The sequence below is a fragment of the Ctenocephalides felis genome, unplaced genomic scaffold (assembly GCF_003426905.1).
Source record: "Ctenocephalides felis isolate EL2017-DRISC unplaced genomic scaffold, ASM342690v1 CF-g0.4_SCAFFOLD_00845, whole genome shotgun sequence".
Classification (NCBI taxonomy): Eukaryota; Metazoa; Arthropoda; class Insecta; order Siphonaptera; family Pulicidae; genus Ctenocephalides; species Ctenocephalides felis.
Window position 1 is genome coordinate 1,978,918 of NW_020536999.1, and position 20,103 is coordinate 1,999,020.

The window sequence follows — 20,103 nt, forward strand, 5'->3', positions numbered from 1 at the left end:
GTGACAGTTTGACCAAAGTTTTAGGTAGTACTTAAAAGCTCATAACATTCAAACAATATAAGATATATTTTATCATAGTTACAATCAATACTGTCAACCTAGTTCCGATTTGACGTTGAGTTCTGGGACACCCTGCACAATTTAAAGCTGTAATTTTTACCATTCGTGATACATATATCCCTATCATGCTTAGTGAGCAAGCTTAGTAGTTGTCAATCTTGTTATTCACCGTCACCAAAATCAGGAACCAAAATTTTCTCTAAGACGAGATCAGTGTGACGTCATCTCCTCCATTGACGTCACCATTATGCGACGACGACGTCACGTCCCCGCTGTCCTCATCGTTAGCAGTGACGTCATCCAACAAACCGTCGACGTCACTGGCATAATCCGTTGTGGGAAATATACTGTGATAAGTTGCAAAAGTTCCACTGAACCTGGTTGTGCGATCGTCTAAGACGATTTTGGAGCGTCGTTTCATCACTTCGGTGTCTGAACGCGACATGATACCTTCGGGGTAATGGTTCATGCGGATGGTGTCAGCGGGGTTGTCGTTGTAAACGAACATGATGTTTTCGTCTTTTTTGATGGTGTCGTTGAAACGGCCGTCGAAGTAGTCGAGTTCGCCGTCGTTGGATATGTTGAAGCTTCTTTGGTCGCCGTCGTTGTCGCCGAATAAAGTGAGGTCATCACCGTCATCATGCACCTCATCATCCTGACCCACAACTTCATCATCATCCCCTGGTCCATTACAAGCGACACTATCATTATCTCCACTATCATTATCTCCATTATCACCACTATCAATATCATTATCTCCATTATCATTTTCCCCAGGTGAGTTTCCGACTTCGTCAGATTCGCCTTCGCCGTGGCCGCTGTCGTCGCAAGTGACGGCGTCGTCGAGGTCGCCGCCGCCGTTGAGCAATCGTCATCTCTCCTTTTCGGCTTCGCCGGTCAGAGGAGCGTCCAGGAGAGCGTTCGGATTGGTTTTGTCTAAATCGTTGCGCATTAGGAGGAAAATTATTTGTGATTTTTAGGCACGGAAGATATTAATAATACGAGAGGTGGATTTGTGGGATTGACTGCTATAGTGATAATGATAATTATAATGAATTAGTTTGGGTTAACGCACTATAAGCGGGGCGGGTAAAAATACTCGTCTTGAGGACTAGTGCGTCAATATTAACTTTAAAATCGATTTATATTTGATATTAAAAGATTTATTTGGTAGTTTTTGTTTAAATTCAATTGGTACTCATGATGATAATTGGGGGGCGTCCAATAATCACGTGATCGACTTTTTAAGAATTTCTATACCCCCCCTCCCCCTTGTAGAAATTCAAAATTAGCCCCTCATCCCCCGCCAAATCTCACGTGTAGCGATAAAAGATACAAACTGAAATTTTTGAAGTAAAATTTCTTTAGACTCGTTTGACACAAATTTTTTAAAACTTATTTTTTTTTTAAATCACATAGTTAATTTTTATAGTGATTTCGTAGTGATTTTTTTTTATTACAAGAAAAAATGGTAAGATTTTTGATTCTTTTTTGAAAATGTTTGGTTTTTTAAAAAAAATTCAGGTAATAAATAAATACATGTGATATCTTACTGTAACCCTCCTTCCCCGACGTGATATTTCGTGATTTTCTGTCAACCCCCCCCCCCTCCTCACGTGATTAAAGGTCAACCGCTTATCAATATGTAAATTTTGGACATTTTTTACAGTTCTTAAAAAGTCTTGAAATTTTCATTTCCAACATTTTAATTTATTCATTTGAGGAACACTAGATAAAATTTACTAAAATCTAGTAAAACAAAATTTTCAATGAGTCTAAAGAAGTTTTACTTCAAAAAATTTAGGTCGTCTTTTATGGCTTGTTGGGTATCGTTTGAAAGTTCTCGATGAGCAGAAAACGATTTTCATACAAAAACTATTTATCTTGTAATAAAATAATTACTAAAATATAATCATATTATTATTAACAAAAATATTTGTTTTTGAATTTTAAAGGTGTAAAACGTCTGTAGCAAACCCTTGAATTAACTATGTGATTTGTCAAAAAAATTACACTTTCAATGAATTTTTGGTAAACGAATCTAAAGAAGTTTTACTTCAAAAAAAGTAGATCCTAACTTTATGGGTTGTGGGATATCGTTTGAAAGGTCTCGATGAGTAGATCACGGTTTTTATAAAAAATGAGTTAATCGTAAAAAAGCGCTATATGTACATTATTATTACAAAAATATTGGTTTGAACAGTTTTAAAACTGTTATATACTCTTGGATATTAAAATTATACTATATGAATTTAAAATATTTTTTTACATTTCTTCAAATAACTTTAAATTTTCTTAGCGGACATTATAATTTGTTCACATTAGTAAAAACTAGATAAAATTTACTATAATTTAGTAAAAACTATTTTATTCACTTGTATATTAAAATTTTGAATAACTTGTAGTTGAAATGAGGACTTCAGTGATTCCATAATTTGCTTTATATGAATTTAGTACATTTTTTTACATTTCTTTAAATAACTTTTAATTTTCTTTCCGGACATTATTATTAATTTACGTTTTTAGAAACTAGATAAAATTTACTAAAATCTTGTAAAAACTGTTATATATACTTGGATATTAAAATTTGCAAAAATTCGAAATTGAAATGCAGACAAGAATGCGTTCATAGTGCGTTAACAATTACCATCGAAGCAGTCAATCCTCACACCAAAATTAGTAACCACTAATACACGAGGAAAGTAAGAAACATTAAATATTTAGATTACGATAAAATGATTTATAACAAAATGTTAGATTAATACTCATTGTTAAAATGTCGAAAAGAATGTAAAGCGAGTGGTGTATATAAAACATAATCAAAGTGCTCTTAAGCGTTTCTATGTACCATTAGGGGAAACCAATTTAAACCAACACCTTGATAAAGGATTTATTCGACAAGTTTTGATTTTTTGAATGAGATTTGTAATTAATGATCTTACCTTCAAATCCTTGGTTTTCGTGTATCTCTCTTGGAGGTCCTGTGTTGTCTCGGCCTTCGAGGACAGCCAAAAGACATTGGTGGATGCAGATGTATTGTTGTTCCGTTTGGACCATCCATACACGTTCTTTGCGCATTTGCCACACAATTCCTGATAAAAGAAATATTAGTAAATATATATATATATATATATATATATATATATATATATATATATATATATGATAGATAGGTTGGTCTGCAATAATTGCAATTGTTGTTACACTGGTAAAAGTTCCCAATATATATACAAGAGGATCAATCAACATATATATATAATTCTAGAAACCCAAATCAATTCAAAACTATGCTTTCAGAACATATGATTAACTTGGACCACACTTTTAACATGTCAAATCCTTCCATCCTTTACATTGAAAAAAAATGTGAAAAGAAAGATAGTTGAGTCTTTACTTATATCCCTTAATACTTCTTATGCCAACAAACGTAATTCCTCTCATCTTTTACATGACAGTTACAAAGTCATCATTAATTTCATGAAAAGTAATTCTATACAGTTTTAGAATCTTTCGTTCGTTATATTACTTCTCTTTTTCTCTTTCCCCTTTCGTTTCCACACCCCGCTCCCATAAAATATAGGAGGACAATATGTGCTCCTTTAATTTCGCGTTGTTTATATAATAGTATATTATTATTTTACACAAATTTAGTGTTCAATCAATTTTACATCATAATTAATTTTTACTGTTGTTTTTCCTGGTTTGGTGTGTATAATTTTCTCCTTTTTATATATTTATATTTATTTTTACAAATTTTAGAAACTTTAGGAGATTGTGTCATAAGTTTTGACTGTGGTACTAAAAATGTTATTTACGGCAATTTACGGTTACGGTGTTAAAGTTTATATTAATAAAAATAATAAAAATTAACCATAATAACGAAAAAATAGTCACAATTTCAGCGAAGCTCTAGACTGCACTTAAAAGTGCATAAGACTGCATGGACTAAAAATGTTTGCCAATTTTTTCATGATAATTACAGCTACAACTTGACGTTGAGTTCTGGGACACCATGTACACACGTCTTATTTAAGTTTTCCGAACAGATTATTAATTATAATTCCTAAGCCTCTATTTAAAAAACAGCAAGAAAATATCCTATATCCCAAAAAACATTTCATAAATTAATCAAAAAAATGTTTGATATGAAATAAAATAATTTGAAGAGATAAATGAAACTATTAAATTAATAAATTTAATTAAATTTTTACAATACTGATTAACTCCGCGAATTTTTTATATAAACTTGTCTTTGATATAAACACTTTAGTATATATTTTTTTAAAGAAAGTTCTTTCAAAAAAGCCTAATAGTAGGCTTGTCGTTCAATAGTTTAAAAGTCATTTTATGTATGTTTGTGTGGTGTGTGTGTTGATTGAACAAAATATTCCTTGAACAGGCTTCCATACAGATAATAATAATAGAAAGAATTTGTAAGTTTTTGAATTTATAAAATCGGTTCAAAATTGTAGGCTAGAATCTGTTTTTTAGATTACTGAATGATGACACACATCAAGTGTCGAAACGTTTAATGGAATAAATAATTTTGTTATTTAATTTTTTTTTAATTCGACGATTAGGCTGCAAAAATATTACAAATATATATATATATATATATATATATATATATACATATATATGTAATATTTTTGCCAAATATTTCCCAAGTCAGGAGTGACTGTATTTCAATTCTCCCTTACCAAATATATCCACATAATCGTTGACTCTGATCTGCTGCAATATCCTGTCGAGTGCAATAAATGTACCAGATCTACCAACACCAGCACTACAATGTACAACCACAGGCCTCTGTTCAGGACCAACTCTTTCCCGGAAGGCTCTTGCAAATCTTACTAAAGTTTGTGGAGGAGATGGGACACCAAAATCAGGCCACGTTGTGAAATGGAAATGTTTCATTACACGCTGGGTTTCTCCCTGAAGGAAAAGAATAGTGAAAATATATTGATAAAGTAATAAACTAGCTTTATTATTTATGTGTTTTTCTGCATGTTTACCTGTCCACCTGTCTACCAATATTTTTATTTGTATATAAATTAATAATAATGAGATTGTAATAATTATTTTTGTTCACCATGTCCCAATTTTTTAAACTTTTTTTCTATTATAGAAATCCATGCTCCCGACAAATATATATATATAGATAATAATAAATTGCAATGATTATTTTTAGTAACTTTTTTTTATTATAGAAATCCATGCTCCCGAAATCGTCGATGAAATATTGTATCCACGCATACAGAAATTATAATAAATTATGATTGTTTGCTAACTTTTTTCATCAAAGAAATCCATGCTCCCAAAATCGTCGACGATTGTATCCACATTCATATAAATTATAATAAATTGTAATGATTATTTTTGATTTTTTTTTTAATATAGAAATCCATGCTCTCGAAATCGTCGACGAAATATTGTATTCACATGTACATAAATTATAATAAATTGTAATGATTATTTTTGATAACATTTTCTTATCATAGAAATCCATGCTCTCCAAATCGTCGACGAAATATTGTATCCACATGTGCATAATAAATTGTAATGATTATTTTTGATATCTATTTTTTTATTATAGAAATCCATGCTCTCAAACTCGTCGACAAAATATTGCATCCACACATATATAGATAATAAAAATTTGTAATGATTATTTTCGACCACCATGTGACACTTTTTTTAAACTTGTTTTCTATTATATAAATCCATGCTCCCGAAATCGTCGATAAAATATTGTCACACTTGGATGCACATACACACACATACGCTTTTTTTCTAACATATGTCAGGATTTATTAACTTTCCTTAGGCAATGGTAATCTTCCAAAAATAAAAATTACAATTTTTCAAAAATCAATTATTTTAGATAGTATGAATCAGCCAACAATAAATGGGTACCAAAAATTATCAAGATAATTCAAAATTTACAGATTTCAAAAAAAGCAAAAAATTTATGTTTTCAAAAAATTTCATATAAAATCCAAGTTTTCAAAAAATATCAAAATATTCAAAAATTTTCAAATTTGTTAATAAATTTCATAATTTTCAAAAAACGAGTTTTCTCCTTTTTTTTCAATATTCCAATTTTTCAAATGTTTTCAAAATATTCAAAAAAAAATCTCAATAAAATCTAATTTTTCTTTTCTGATATTAAAATACTACACAAGAGTTCGAGCAATTTGCCTTAAGACACGATGCCATACACCACTAGTTTTTTTTTTTTAACTTTTCGTAGGGTAAGTTATAGTAATGGCAAAAAAAATCGAAAATGAAAATTTTTATATATTTTTATGTTTCAAAGGTTTCTGAACATTTTGGCACACTTTAGAAAAAAACGGATGTATGTTGCGGATACAAACTTTCGTCGACGATTTTGGGAACATCTGTGTGCCCAAACCCAAACAAACAACCGATTTGAATACTTCAAAAACTTTCGATTGCTACTGATAAGGAGGCGTGCTGTTTAGTTTTTGGCAAAGGCAGGTCTAGCCGTTTCGGAGATACGGGGCAAAAAGTTTCCAAAATATTTCAAAATAAAGAAAACATTTTTTTTCAAAAAGTCTTTTTTTTCCAAAAAGTAAATTTTTTCAAAAATTTACAATTTCTAAAAAATCTAATTTTTTTAAAGGTTAAAATAATTTTTTAAAAAATTAGTTTTTGGTACAAAAAGTTTCAGCAATTTGCCTTAAAGCACGATCACATTCATCACTAGTTTTCAATTTTTATAACACTATTACTCACCCTTGTCATCATGAATTCAGTGACACTCCAGTCCAAATAGTGACTATCATTTAAAATAGTAACACAGATATCACCATAGTAAGCTGGTAAAGTGTCGTAGGGCCAATAGTGATCACACTTCTCTCGTCCCTTCTCCACACATCTCGTCAACATAACAATGGCCCTTGAGTTACTCTCCCAGCACATTCTCCAGAAATCGTCTCTTGTTGAATGCAAAGGCCCTTGGGTTACTATGAACTCTCTTGGAGAATTATGACCCTGGGGAAGAAGAAAATGATAAAAAATAATCCATCATTAGCATCATGTACTTATATACATAATAGTAATAATAAATTGTTCCCTCTAGTTTACTATTACACTTATATGCATTTTCCATTTCTATACATACCGGTACATAATTAGCATTGATATAATCAGATCCTTCCTCGTCATCAACCGGTTGCAGTTTGAATCGTGAGTGATCATAAGGCAAGATGTTAGTGAACCTGTTCTTCGGTCGGTTGCAAGGTAGATCAGCAAAAGTACAGGGCTGTTCACGACCTACATGTTTCAATTCCTCAAATTCTTCACTGAACCTGAAAATTGTAGAAATAGATTATTGAATCGATTTAAATCAAAGAATCTTAATCTTATATATAAAAATGAATCGCAAAATGTGTTGGTAAGCGTATAACTCAACAACGCCTAGACCAATTTGACCAATTCTTTTTTTAAAATGTTCGTTGAAGTCCAATGATGGTTCTTACGGCGAGACAAAATCGAATAATTGCCGGGAAAACCCTAGAAACAGCCCTTTTCTTTTTCTCATACAAACGTCTTTTAACTAAAAACGTAGAATCAATTTGAGCTTTATTGCTATTATATAAAGTTCATATTAAATTACAAGCACTCACTGTATACTACTTCTAAACGATTATGCGGATTTTGATAAATCTTTCTGAAGTTTGTTAAGGAAATTTTCTAGAATGTATGTGATTGTAAAGTACTGGGATGTATGTGCAATATTGTAGAAATAAATGGAAAAAAATCGCAAAAAACGACATGTCACTGTTTGCAAACAAATGAAAACTATTATCTGCCAAAAATTTCAATTTACTTATGAACCTAGACCATATTAGAATATGTATATTAAATTTATGATTATGAATAAGAAAAATGAAATGTCTACATTATTATTGCCGAAAAGCAGCTGAGACGTGCCAGAATTAAAATAATATAAAATACAGTATATGTATGGCAGATTGAATAATACAAATATGAACAGGATATGACAAATTAATTCACTCAAAATATGAAATTAAGGGGGTATTCTAGTGTAGAATTTCAAAGAAATCGATTTTTGTTTTATTTCATATTTTCAAAGTTTAACTATCTAAGAATATGGGTACGAAAAGGTTTTTGAAAATTTGAATCATTTTCGGGGATATAAGGCATTTTACTGACTCGGTCTCCTTACTGGTTTGGCTTCACGCAAAACTTTTAATGAGTTTTCAGTACTGTTGACACGATTTCTCGAGTTTTAATCGACCGATTCACTTGAAATGTTCAGAGAGTCTTGTTTATAGACCTGTCTATAGCCCGAACTAGGATTATCCCCAAATTCTAATTTTTACTATTTTTAAAAAAATTCGAGAAACTCAAAAAACAGTAAAAAAACACTTTTTTTTTCTAAGAGTCGCCAATTTGTAAAAAAAAATCTTTTTACTCATCGCTAGTTCGGGCGATTGCGACATCATTACAGATTAATAATCTTTTTATTTTTTGCATTTCCGATGGCTAGGAGGGCTGAAATTATATCAAGACTGAGGTGCCAATTTTTTGAGACAACCCACTTCATCAGCTGCCAGTTTTTATAATTTTCAATTTTTTTATTTGTTTTGTATTTTAATAGTATTAATAAACAAGTGGTAAAAAATGGATAGTAAAAACATTCATTGCTTTCTTTTACGACATTTTAAAAATGACCTAAAATTCATCGCTCTACACTAGAATACCCCCTTAAGTATTAATCAGGACCGGTCCTACTTTTAATGCGACGCATGCGAAAAATACGAGCGCACGCCTTAGGGGGCGCCAACACAAGATTCGGATATTAAATTTTTAATATAGTTTTTTTTCAATATATAATTTCTTTGCATCTTTAACTAATCTTTCCACAATATTTTTAAAATTCGTAAAATTTTCACTTTAAAACAACAAATGTGAAAGAGAAGATGAATAAATACAATACCACCCTCACGATATCAATTAGGAGAAATTTAAGATGCAATTTTGGATTACTTAAATAATAAAAAATTAATTTAATTTAATCCAACATAAAGTACCAGTGTTATGTCATGGTTATGGTTATGTTACACCGTTTAAAAGACTTCAATTTCCAATATAGTGTGGGAATTGAGACTCATGAGCAGTTCTACATTTAACATCGCTCATGTTATAAATGTATATGCATTTTGGCGCGAAGAGTAATTTAAAAAACAATAATTATTATTTTTAGATAAACGGTGAATATTAGTATATTTCATTATATTAAAATTGTAGACATGGGTACAGAACAACGTCTGTCGGGTCATCTAGTACCAAATAAAGGAATATTAAAGTATGAAATAAAGGATAATTCTCCTTCCTACCTGAAATCGCTGTCGGCCGACATGATCCTGTAGTGTTCTGCAAAGTTTTCAATCCTTACAGGTCTTGTCGTGTCTGCGACGCTGTCGGGCAGAGACATGGCGTCGCTGTGTCTGGCCTCAGTCGCCTTTCTATTCGCATTCCTGCGCCTTCGAAGCACTATCACCGTCACCAGAAGCAGCAGGATGCATATCAGGGGAACAGTCACGCCCACTATTATTGGGGTGTTGTCTTGATCTGGAGGAAAAAAGATCTTATATATCTTATATATAAAATTCTTCTGTACGGGTGTATGATTTGATACTTCTCCTAAACGGTTATTCGGATTTTGGTAATTCTTTTTAAAGTTTGTCAAAGGAAGTTTTTAAGATTTAATAAACGATAAAACTTTTAGTAAATAAATGGCAAAAATTATAAAAATCCATTTATCATTGTTTGACATTGAAAACATTTGAGCTGAACTAAAAATATCAATACACTTAAAGTTTGAATTTAGGTGAAATTATGAGCCTAGATAATATTAGCATATAATATACAAGAAAAAGTAATGTCTACATTATTATTGCCGAAAAGCAGCTGAGATATGCTAAAATATATATATATATATATATATATATATATATATATATATTGAAATATGTGAGTTTGATGTTGATATATATTTTGATAAGTTATTTAGAATCGGGCAGTAACACCAGTAAAGAAAAAACTAAAGTAGTTTTGAAATACTTTATTTATCCATACGTTTCGGTCTTCATCGAGACCGTCATTCAGTGGAAAAAAGAATTTCAGTTTTTAGACGTTAGTCAATCTGTACACACTAGAATGTAACCAAAAATTGTCAAAAATAATTAATTTAAATGTTCCAGTTATTAACACTATTCCTACCGGGACCGGTCAAATGACCGTTTTTGATTTTTCGATTAGTATTTTTCATATCAAACGTAATTGAATCGTCATCAAACTTTATGACTTTTCCTAATATGTGAGTATAAAACATTTTTCAATGTTAATTTGTTTTTTCAATTTTTATTTTTGGAAAAAAAATTGTATGCTGTCTTACCTACCGCGACCGGTCATTTGACCGGTAGTACGAAAGACGATGTTCGGATGGGATTTTTTGTAGTAATTGTTAAGAATATTTTGGAACTTACAAGAAAATGTAAATTCAGAAGAATTTAGACTGGTAAAAACTGCCTTCTGCAAATTTATATGCATTTTTTTCGATTCTGTATGCGCGGTGCGCAAATAAGGCAAGTAGTATAAATATTGCATTTCTACGGTATAAAAAGTGGGATTTCTCAATTTTCTCAATGTCTATGTATAGACAGATTTTTACGAAGGAATCTAAACAATAAATCGATAGGTTTTGTTTTGAATCCAAAGGTTGGTTCAACTACATTGACAGCAATCAAAATTGTTGTAAAAGACTACGTATTACTATCGACAAACATATATTTTCAATAAAGGTAAGGTGTAAATTCATTCAACATATGTTCAATAGTATTTAGGAAAACGTATAAATATTAGTAACTGTTCAATATACGATGTAAATATAATTATGCCCTGCAAATCGCACAAATGGGGTGTAAAATTTTGGTAACCATCCAGTATACGTAGCAAACTGAGATATTCTTTGAAGATTTATAACTGATGAAACCGTATTATCAAAATCGCTAGTACGACATAAAAAATATATAACGTTTTTACCATCCTACATATAGCTAAACTTTTAGTAAAAGAAAACTGATGGTAGGTACAATTGAAGCAATATAACAGCTATAAATACTGGCAGAACGAAAAATCAAAGATTTCAATACTCAAATAATATTTACAATTTTGGAAGATAAGAAAGAAGATTCTAATTTTCACTTACATACACATATGTTGAAAAAATTACACTAATACGGGAGTTAATTCTATTGGTATTAGCGTCGGGACTGGTGTAGATGCCATTCATAAAATAGTCAGAAATTATTTGGTAAAATATGAATTTTAGAGAGAATTCATCAAGAATTTACATTATTTTGGATGTATTCAGGATAAATCCATTGTTGTTACATAAAGAAATTACGAGAAGACAATGTACAAGGCAGGAACTTTCTATTCCAATTAACTTGTCGTATAGTTCCAACAAGAATTCAGAAAAAAATCAGCTAAGTACAAGTACAAAACAGATTCCCTAAAAGAAACTATTCCAGATAATGCTTTAGAAAAATGATAGAGAAAACAAAATCAGCCAAAAACGTAAAAAATGCGTGTGCAGAAAATACACTCTAAGAAAAAAAATCGTGAAAAATTGGATAAAACAGTATAAAATGTAGAATTCGCATTATAAAATAAAAGAAATATATTGTATTTGTATTTATAAACTCTTAAACTAGCATTAACTCTTCATTCAATACTGAAAAATACCGATTTTGCATGACCGGTCATTTGACCGGTCGCGGTAGGAATAGCAAACATGAAATGTCGGTAGGAATAGTGTTAATAGCTTGGTTTATCACAGTGTAATAGTGTAGTGTATTTTTGTATAATTAATTTCTGTAAGTACTTATATATAAGTTCTATAACTTTATATTATTTTCCTCCTGCATCATATAAAATCTTTTAGTTTTTCCACTGAATGACGGTCTCGATGAAGACCGAAACGTATGGATAAATAAAGTATTTCAAAACTATTTTAGTTTTTTTTTACTTGGTGTTACTGCCCAAGATTCTAAATAACTCATCTAAATATATATATATATATATATATATATATATTAGGGTGGTCCTTAATATGGACATTTTCGAATTTCCTTGCTCCCAAGAGCTAAAATAGTTTCAAATTGATAAAAAACAATTCTCTGAAAGTTTTAGCTCTTAATATTGTCTTTTAGATAGAGCGCAATTCAATCAAAGTTTTGTATGGAAATAGCATGAAAAAATTTTCAAACATTTTGCAGAGCGTCGAATTTTCAATAAAAAATGACACAAATTTTCACTTTGAATTCATTTGTCGCTAAGTTATACCTAAATAAATTTTTTTTTGAATTTTCAAAATTTTTTCCATGCTATTTCCGAAATAAATTTAATTGAATTGCGCACTATCTAAAACGTTAATATTAAGAGCTAAAACTTTCAGAGAATTGTTTTTTATCAATTTGGAACCATTTGAGCCCCTGGGAGCAAAGAAATTCGAAAATGACCATTTTAAGGACCACCCTAGTATATATATATATATATATATATATATATATACAAATTACTATATTTTTCCTACCCATGCTAACAATTTTCACCACACATATTTTTTTTACTACATTACAAAGCAGTTTGCATTTTATACATTTCCTAACAACTAAATAATTTTACATCGATCTTCTCGAAAAACGCGAACACCTATTTTATATTTAGTAAAAGATAAGATTACACTATAAAACATATGATTTTATTCTCAAGATAAGATAAGCGAAGAAAAAAAAAATTTAGTATTAGATTTCAAACAGAAACTATCTATCTGTATCAATATATAATGTACAAAATAGTGTACGAACCGTTTATTAACGCTTATCAAAAGTTTCAATTAGATTAAATAATTTTATAAAATAAATGTTATTAATATTGTGAAAAAATGTGACTTTTGATAACAAAACTGTTAGGGCCTTGATTAAGAAATGGTGAAAATAATAATAAGAGTTGGTTTTGATTAATTAATCATATAAGTACTTTGATTAATCAATCATACAGGTAACTAATTCTGTTTTTTCTTAATATCCTTTTTTCTTAAAAAACTTGCTAATCCACTCACTTATTTTTATTATTTTCATTTGGATTATATTGCCATATTTTTGTAATATGTATTATCTCTTTCACAATCTTATTCATTGTTTCAAAAAACCACAATTGTCTGTTTTTCTTAAATATATTGTTTGCTTAAATCTTATCAAGATCATGTTTCTTGACAGATGTCCTGAAGATGGAACGTACCTAGTTTCGAAACGTCGATAGTAAATAAATAAAGTGTTTTTTAAAAACCTTTTGTTTTTTAGTACTTATTGGATTTTTTGTTCGAAGGTCTACAGAATATATAATTAAAAATTAATTTTCACTTCTTTGTTCGTACGTTTCGACACTTGATGCATGTCATTCAGTAAATTTAAAGTATAAAAATTTGTTTTAAACAATAAATATAATTTTAAATAAATATGTTAAAATTTATATACAAAAACAAAATTTATATTTAAAGTAAATAAAATATATATACCAACAAACCAAGAAAAAGCAAAAAATTAGATTTGAAAAAAGAAAAATTCAAAAAATAATATATTTGATTAATAATTTATAATTTAAAGAATTATCAACAAATCTAAAGTCACAATTTCTTCCCATAAGTAAAAAAATTGTTTGATTAAAAAAAAATCTATATATTTTAAATTATTTATTCTAACACTTTTTAAAAAATCCTGTTCTTTGTTTAAACAAATTTTTGTAATTTAGATTTACTGTATAATGACACATATCAAGTGTCGAAACGTAAACAAAAAAAGTGAAAATTATTTCAGCATTTTCATTTTATTTTTGAAATAACTTAGTAGTGAAGCTAAATTTGATCTTACACACACATCCTTCTAAAAAAATTCAGAATGACATACAATTAGCACGTCAGATTAAACTAGTCGACTGAAATCTTCGAGTAGTTAAAAAAACTAATGTTACTACTACAACAACAAACTTTAACCACTCACCGACTGAAGGCAATCCTATTCATTTATTGAAAGCCATGTAAAAATCGAATAAAGATTTGTGTACTATATAAAAATGTTTGAAAATTTAGCACAAGTATAAATTTTATTTCCCACGTACCTGTTTGAATTCTGAAACTGTAATGAGTATCCGTAAACTTATCTCGGGCTGTAAAAGCTCTCACTTTAACACTATAAGTAGCCCCTGCTTTAAGCGGGCCATTGCAATAACCCGAACTCTTCTTTTTAGACTCACAGTCTTCTGTACCGATTGTAAAATCTTCCACTGATGCATTCTTAAAGGGGTAATAAGGATCAACCTAAAGAGGTAAAAGATACACATTATAATAATTTCTAATTTATAATTTGATTTTAATTTTTTATTATACTTACTGCTTGATATGGTAGCCACACTCTCAATCCTTGCACGTCTCTCCAGCTCAACATTTCTAAGCCTGATGAGTTCTTTGTATCGTCTTCTGCTACTATGATGGTATAGGATGTTATAGCACCATTCTTTTCTGAGAAGTAGTTTTTCCTAAACCTGATTCGAATGGTTGTCGAACTCTTACACACCTCTGTAGGAACCTAAATAGAAATATATATATATATATATAATAAACATAAATATATATATATATATATATATATATATATAATATATATATGTGTGTGTGTGTGTCGCTTAAAGTCTTACCACTTGAGAATTGGGTTGAGGAGGTGCCAAAATGGGCATCTGCAACTTCCAGATTGATTCTGGACCATATCCAACTCTGGTCTCAGCTCTGATTTTAAACACATACGTTTTACCAGGAACCAAATCTCGTATCACACCCTGAAATAAAAATAAAATTCTAAGAACAAATATTTTTAATATATTTTTCTCCAAACTAAAAATGTTAAAATCATCTGGAGCAGAAAGATTTATGCATTAAAAACTTTCTTCATCATCGTAAAAGACAAATTTATATTTGAACTATATCAGATGGTTCGATACACATTAGTCTAGTAAATATAGCATTCTAGGTCCTCCCTCCATACAGATTTAAATTTGATCGGGCATAAAAATCAACGTACTCGACATAATTTTGGATTTTCGACATAAATCTAGATCAGATTGTTTTATGCATACTAGTGCATAACATTCTAGATACTCCCCCCTTAAAGATAAAGCACAAAAATTAACGTACTCAACATAAATCTGGATATCAAATGATACTTATACACTCTAGGTGCATAAATATAGCATGCTAGATCCTCCCCCCATAAAGGGGAATCATAATTGAACCCAAAAATCAATACTCCACATAATTGTAGATATCAGATGGTTCTATACACACTAATACAAAAACATAGCATTTTAGAATTTATGAAAATTTAAATTCAATCGAGCATAAAAATCAATTTACTGGACATAAATCTGGACATCAGATGGCTCTATACACATTAGTGTAAAAATATAGTATTCTAGATCCTCCCCCCACAAAATTTAAATTTCATTGAGCATAAAAATCAACGTACTCGACATAATTTTGGATATCGGATGGTTCAATATAAACTAGTGCAAAAATATAGCATTTTAGATCCTCCCCCCACAAAAATTTTAAATTTACCTAGCACAAAAATTAACGGGCTCGACATAATTTTGGATATCGGATGGTTCTATACATACTAGTGCGAAAATATAGCATTCTAGATCCTCCCCCAACAAAAGTTTAAATTTGGTTGAGCATAAAAATCAACGTACTCGACATATTTTGGATATCGGATGGTTCTGTACACATCAGTGCAAAAATATAGCATTCTATATTTTCCCCCATAAAAATTTAAATTTGATCGAGCACAAAAATCAATGTACTGGACATAAATCTGGACATCAGATGGCTCTATACACAACTAGTGTGTAAATATAGCATTCTAGATCCTCCCCCCATTAAAAATTAAATTTGATCGAGCACAAAATCAACGATTTTGACATAAATCTGACGATTATATACACACTAGAACATTCTAGATCCTCCCCCTAATAAAGTAATTTCAAACAGCTGCTTACATGTTGACAAGAGGACGTTCATTAATCACGAGAGGTTTTTTAGGGGGAGGGGGGGGGTGTGTTGACAAAAAATCACGAAATGTCACGTGGAGGAGGGAGGGGGGTATAGTAAGATATCACGTGTATTTATTTTTTAACTGATTTCTTCAAAAAAATCGAACATTTTCAAAGAAAAATTCAAAAAATTTACAGCTTTATCACGTAACTAAAAGTACACGCGATGTTTGGTTGACAAGGGGGCGTCCATTAATCACGAAAGGTTTTTTAGAGGGAGGGGAGGTTTGACAAAAAATCACGAAATGTCACGTGGGGGAAGGAGGGGGGTATAGTAAGATATCACGTGTATTTTTTAACTGATTTCTTCAAAAAAATCGAACATTTTCAAAGAAAAATTCAAAAATATTTACAGTTTGATCACGTAACTAAAAATACACGCGATGTTTGGTAGACAAGGGGACGTCCATTAATCACGTGAGGTTTTTAGGGGGAGGGGGGTTTGACAATAAATCCCGAAACATCACGTGGGGGAGGGAGGAGTATAGTAAGATATCAAGTGTATTTATTTTTTAACTGATTTCTTTAAAAAATAGAACATTTGCAAAGAAAAATTCAAAAAAATTACAGTTTTATCACGTAACTAAAAATACACGTGGTTAATGGACGCCTCCTCAAGGAACAAGAGAAGTGCGGAGGTTTCGGTCGGTGTTATTATTGTTGAGTCCGACATACCCATACAAAAGACTTAAGTCTGGTACGCATATAAGCATTTCCTTCCCTATACAAAAATAAAACACAAGTGTATTATCTCCTTTATCCCTTACCTGTGTCTCCTGCGGATCGAAATCAGTCCTATTAACAGCATTTCCATCAGGATGGTTCTCCTCTCCGTAAGTTATGGTGAATCTCTTCAGCACACCGTTCTTGTCCTGCTCCGCCAGGTACCATTCGAAGGCGACTTCGTTCGGCCTGATGTCGGTCGGTGCGAAACGTTCGACGCGCTCCGGAGTCGATTCTAAAGTCCGGAACGAGGCGGAGACCGGGAGACTTGAACGCAGCACCGTAGAGTGGTTGCCGGAACGGACTACTACGGTGAATGTGTAGTTCCTGGGAAAAGGAAAGATATGATATTATTTTCTAAGATATTATATTATTATCTTTTTTTTATTATTATTATTTTATTGGCTTTATATTATATATTATTATCTTATTATTTCTAATATTGTTATTTTGTTATATTTATTATTATTTGTCACTTATTGGTTTTTATTCTACTTTATTGTTTTGCTAGTATTATTTTTGTTAGAATACAAAATTATATCGAATACGGACCTGGTGAAGAAAGAAAGAAGTTTTAATAAAATTATCCTATTTCGACTGCCTACCCGAAGGAATAATCTTCTATATATATAAAAATAAGTCGGGTTTTCCTTCCCGACGAAATAACTCCAGAACGCACGAACCGATTTCGACAATTTTGCATTCGTTGGAAAGGCTCCGCAAGGTTTATAGCTAAGAAAATTAGTGGTGCATGGCATCGTGCCCTAATGCAAATTGCCGGAACTTCACGCACCGTAATTAATAATTCGAGTAATGACATTAGTGAGAATTATCAGAATTATGCTTGGTCAAGTCAACGAGCAATTCTTGCCGCCAAGAATAATGATATACACGCACTGCTCAAATATTATGTACATTTTCTAAATAATAAATATAATAATAAATATAATCACTGAATTTCACCATTTAATCAAAAATTGTTGGCGATTTGGTGACATACCAATGATTCCGACTGGTCTTCCGTTTGACTTCAAACGATTGCAATTTCCCGTTCGCCTTGCGTTCGCAATAACAAGTCGCAAGGCCAAACGCTTTAGTGTTTGCGGGATAAATTTCAAATAGATTATTTAGAAAATCATTGTTAACGTCAGACCAAAAAAAACAAAAATATGGTTTACCAAAGAGCACTTCAATGAAACGGATAATTTGCGGATTCACATTCATTTACTTATAATTAGAGAAGTTCAACTAAAAAACACTTCATTTTTGTAATCGAAATAAATTTATTACTGTTTGTGCAATAAAATCAAATTTTTCCTTTCCAAATATAAACAAACAAAAAATTTCTTCATCTTTCTCACGAAACCATCTGGTGGCGAAACGGAGTTCGTCGGGTTTGCTAGTAAGATATAATAAAGATAAAATTATAATTAGTTATTAATTTATTAATAATTAGTAATTAAATAATTAATTTTAGATATAATTAAAATTATTTTGTAAGAAACATATTTTCATGCTTTATTTCTTTTCTGATACTGTCCTTCAATATTTGAGATCATTTTCAAGATTTGAAATTTAAAGATTTTACGCCACAGATGTTTAAAGGATTTTATTTTAATTTCAGAGTGATTTTACCATCAGAAGAATCACAGTTCTCCTTCGAGAAGTGAATAATGTGAAAAAAAACAAAAATTGTAAAAATGCAAATAAACAATGAAACTAAACAAAACAAATATTAAATAAATATCAATGATAATATTAATGATTATAATGACATATATTTTCATGAGTTGTATAATAGAGTTGGAATATAAAAGTTTATATTTGAAGTAAAGTAAAAAAATGTCCTAAATCCATCGAAATACTAAAGTTCGATTTTCAACTAAGAATTATTTAAAATTTCAATATCCAAATGTATAAAACAGTTTTTACTAAATTTTACAAAATTATCTAGTTTTTACAAATGTAAACAAATTAGAAAGTCCCAAAAGAAAATTAGAAGTTATTTGAAGAAAACTGAAAAAACATCCTAAATCCACATTTGCTAATGATCAAACTAAAGTCCGCATTTCAACTACGAATTATTAAAATTTCAATATTCAGTGTAATAAAACAGTTTTTACTAGATTTTAGTAATTTTTATCTAGTTTTTACTAATGTAAACATTTATAATATCCGGGAAGAAAGTAAAAGTTATTTGAAGTAAAGTGAAAAAATGTCCTCAATTCACGTATTACACATTATCAAAATACCAAAGTCTGCGTTTCAACTACGAATTATTCAAAATTTCAATATCCAGTGTATAAAACAGTTATTACTAGATTTTTGTAAATTTTATCTAGTTTTTACTGATGTATATAACACAAACTGACCTGGGACAAATTTCTAAGTATTCCAAAAAATGTAAAAAAATGTCCAATTGCTAAATATAATGTTAGAAATAATGTTCCAACAAGTTTTAATCAAAATTTCATTATGTAAGTGTATATAACAGTTGTCACTACTTTTAGTGAATTTTATCTAGTTTTTACTAATGTTACAAATTATAATGTCCGAAAAGAAAATTAAAAGTTATTTGAAGAAAACTAAAAAATATCCTAAATCCACATACATAATGAATTGCACATTATCAAAATACTAAAGTACGCGTTTCAACTACGATTTATTCAAAATTTTGAATATCCAAGTATATAACAGCCTTCACGAAATTTTAGTAATTTTATCTAGTTTTTACTAATATATACAAATTATAAGGTCCAAAAAGAAAATTTCAAGTCGTTTCAAAAAATGTAAAAAAATGTCCTAATTTCACATATTAATTTAAACAAAAACTACTTTAAAATTGCTCACCTGTAAGGTTTCAAATTATCAATAGTAATATTCTCCTTTTCAGTAATCGTCTGCAACAAAGACGAATCAGCATTCAAATACTGCACTTCAAAACATCGTACTCCCTTTGGGAGCATCCCATTGCAGAGTGATCTCATGTGCGATATTTTTGGTCGCGTTTATACCAGTAATTGGCTCAGGATCTAACCAACAAAAAAACTTAGTCACAAACCAGTATCATAATAATCTATTATTATCATTATTATTATT

At 30.1% G+C, this 20,103-nt stretch overlaps 1 protein-coding gene across 1 annotated transcript; it reads right to left on the reverse strand.

The window, feature by feature from the left end:
• Positions 1-562: 562 nt before the first annotated feature.
• Positions 563-19,991, reverse strand: LOC113364256 (tyrosine-protein phosphatase 10D-like). Its single transcript, XM_026606743.1, has 11 exons — positions 19,855-19,991; positions 17,049-17,331; positions 14,872-15,009; positions 14,568-14,762; positions 14,296-14,494; positions 9,450-9,684; positions 7,208-7,394; positions 6,820-7,077; positions 4,761-4,995; positions 3,003-3,152; positions 563-996 (listed from the first exon to the last, which is right to left on the reverse strand). The coding sequence occupies exons 1-11, from the start codon at positions 19,989-19,991 to the stop codon at positions 932-934; spliced, it is 2,082 nt and encodes a 693-aa protein (XP_026462528.1). The 3' UTR covers positions 563-931.
• Between the last annotated feature and the right edge of the window lie 112 nt (positions 19,992-20,103).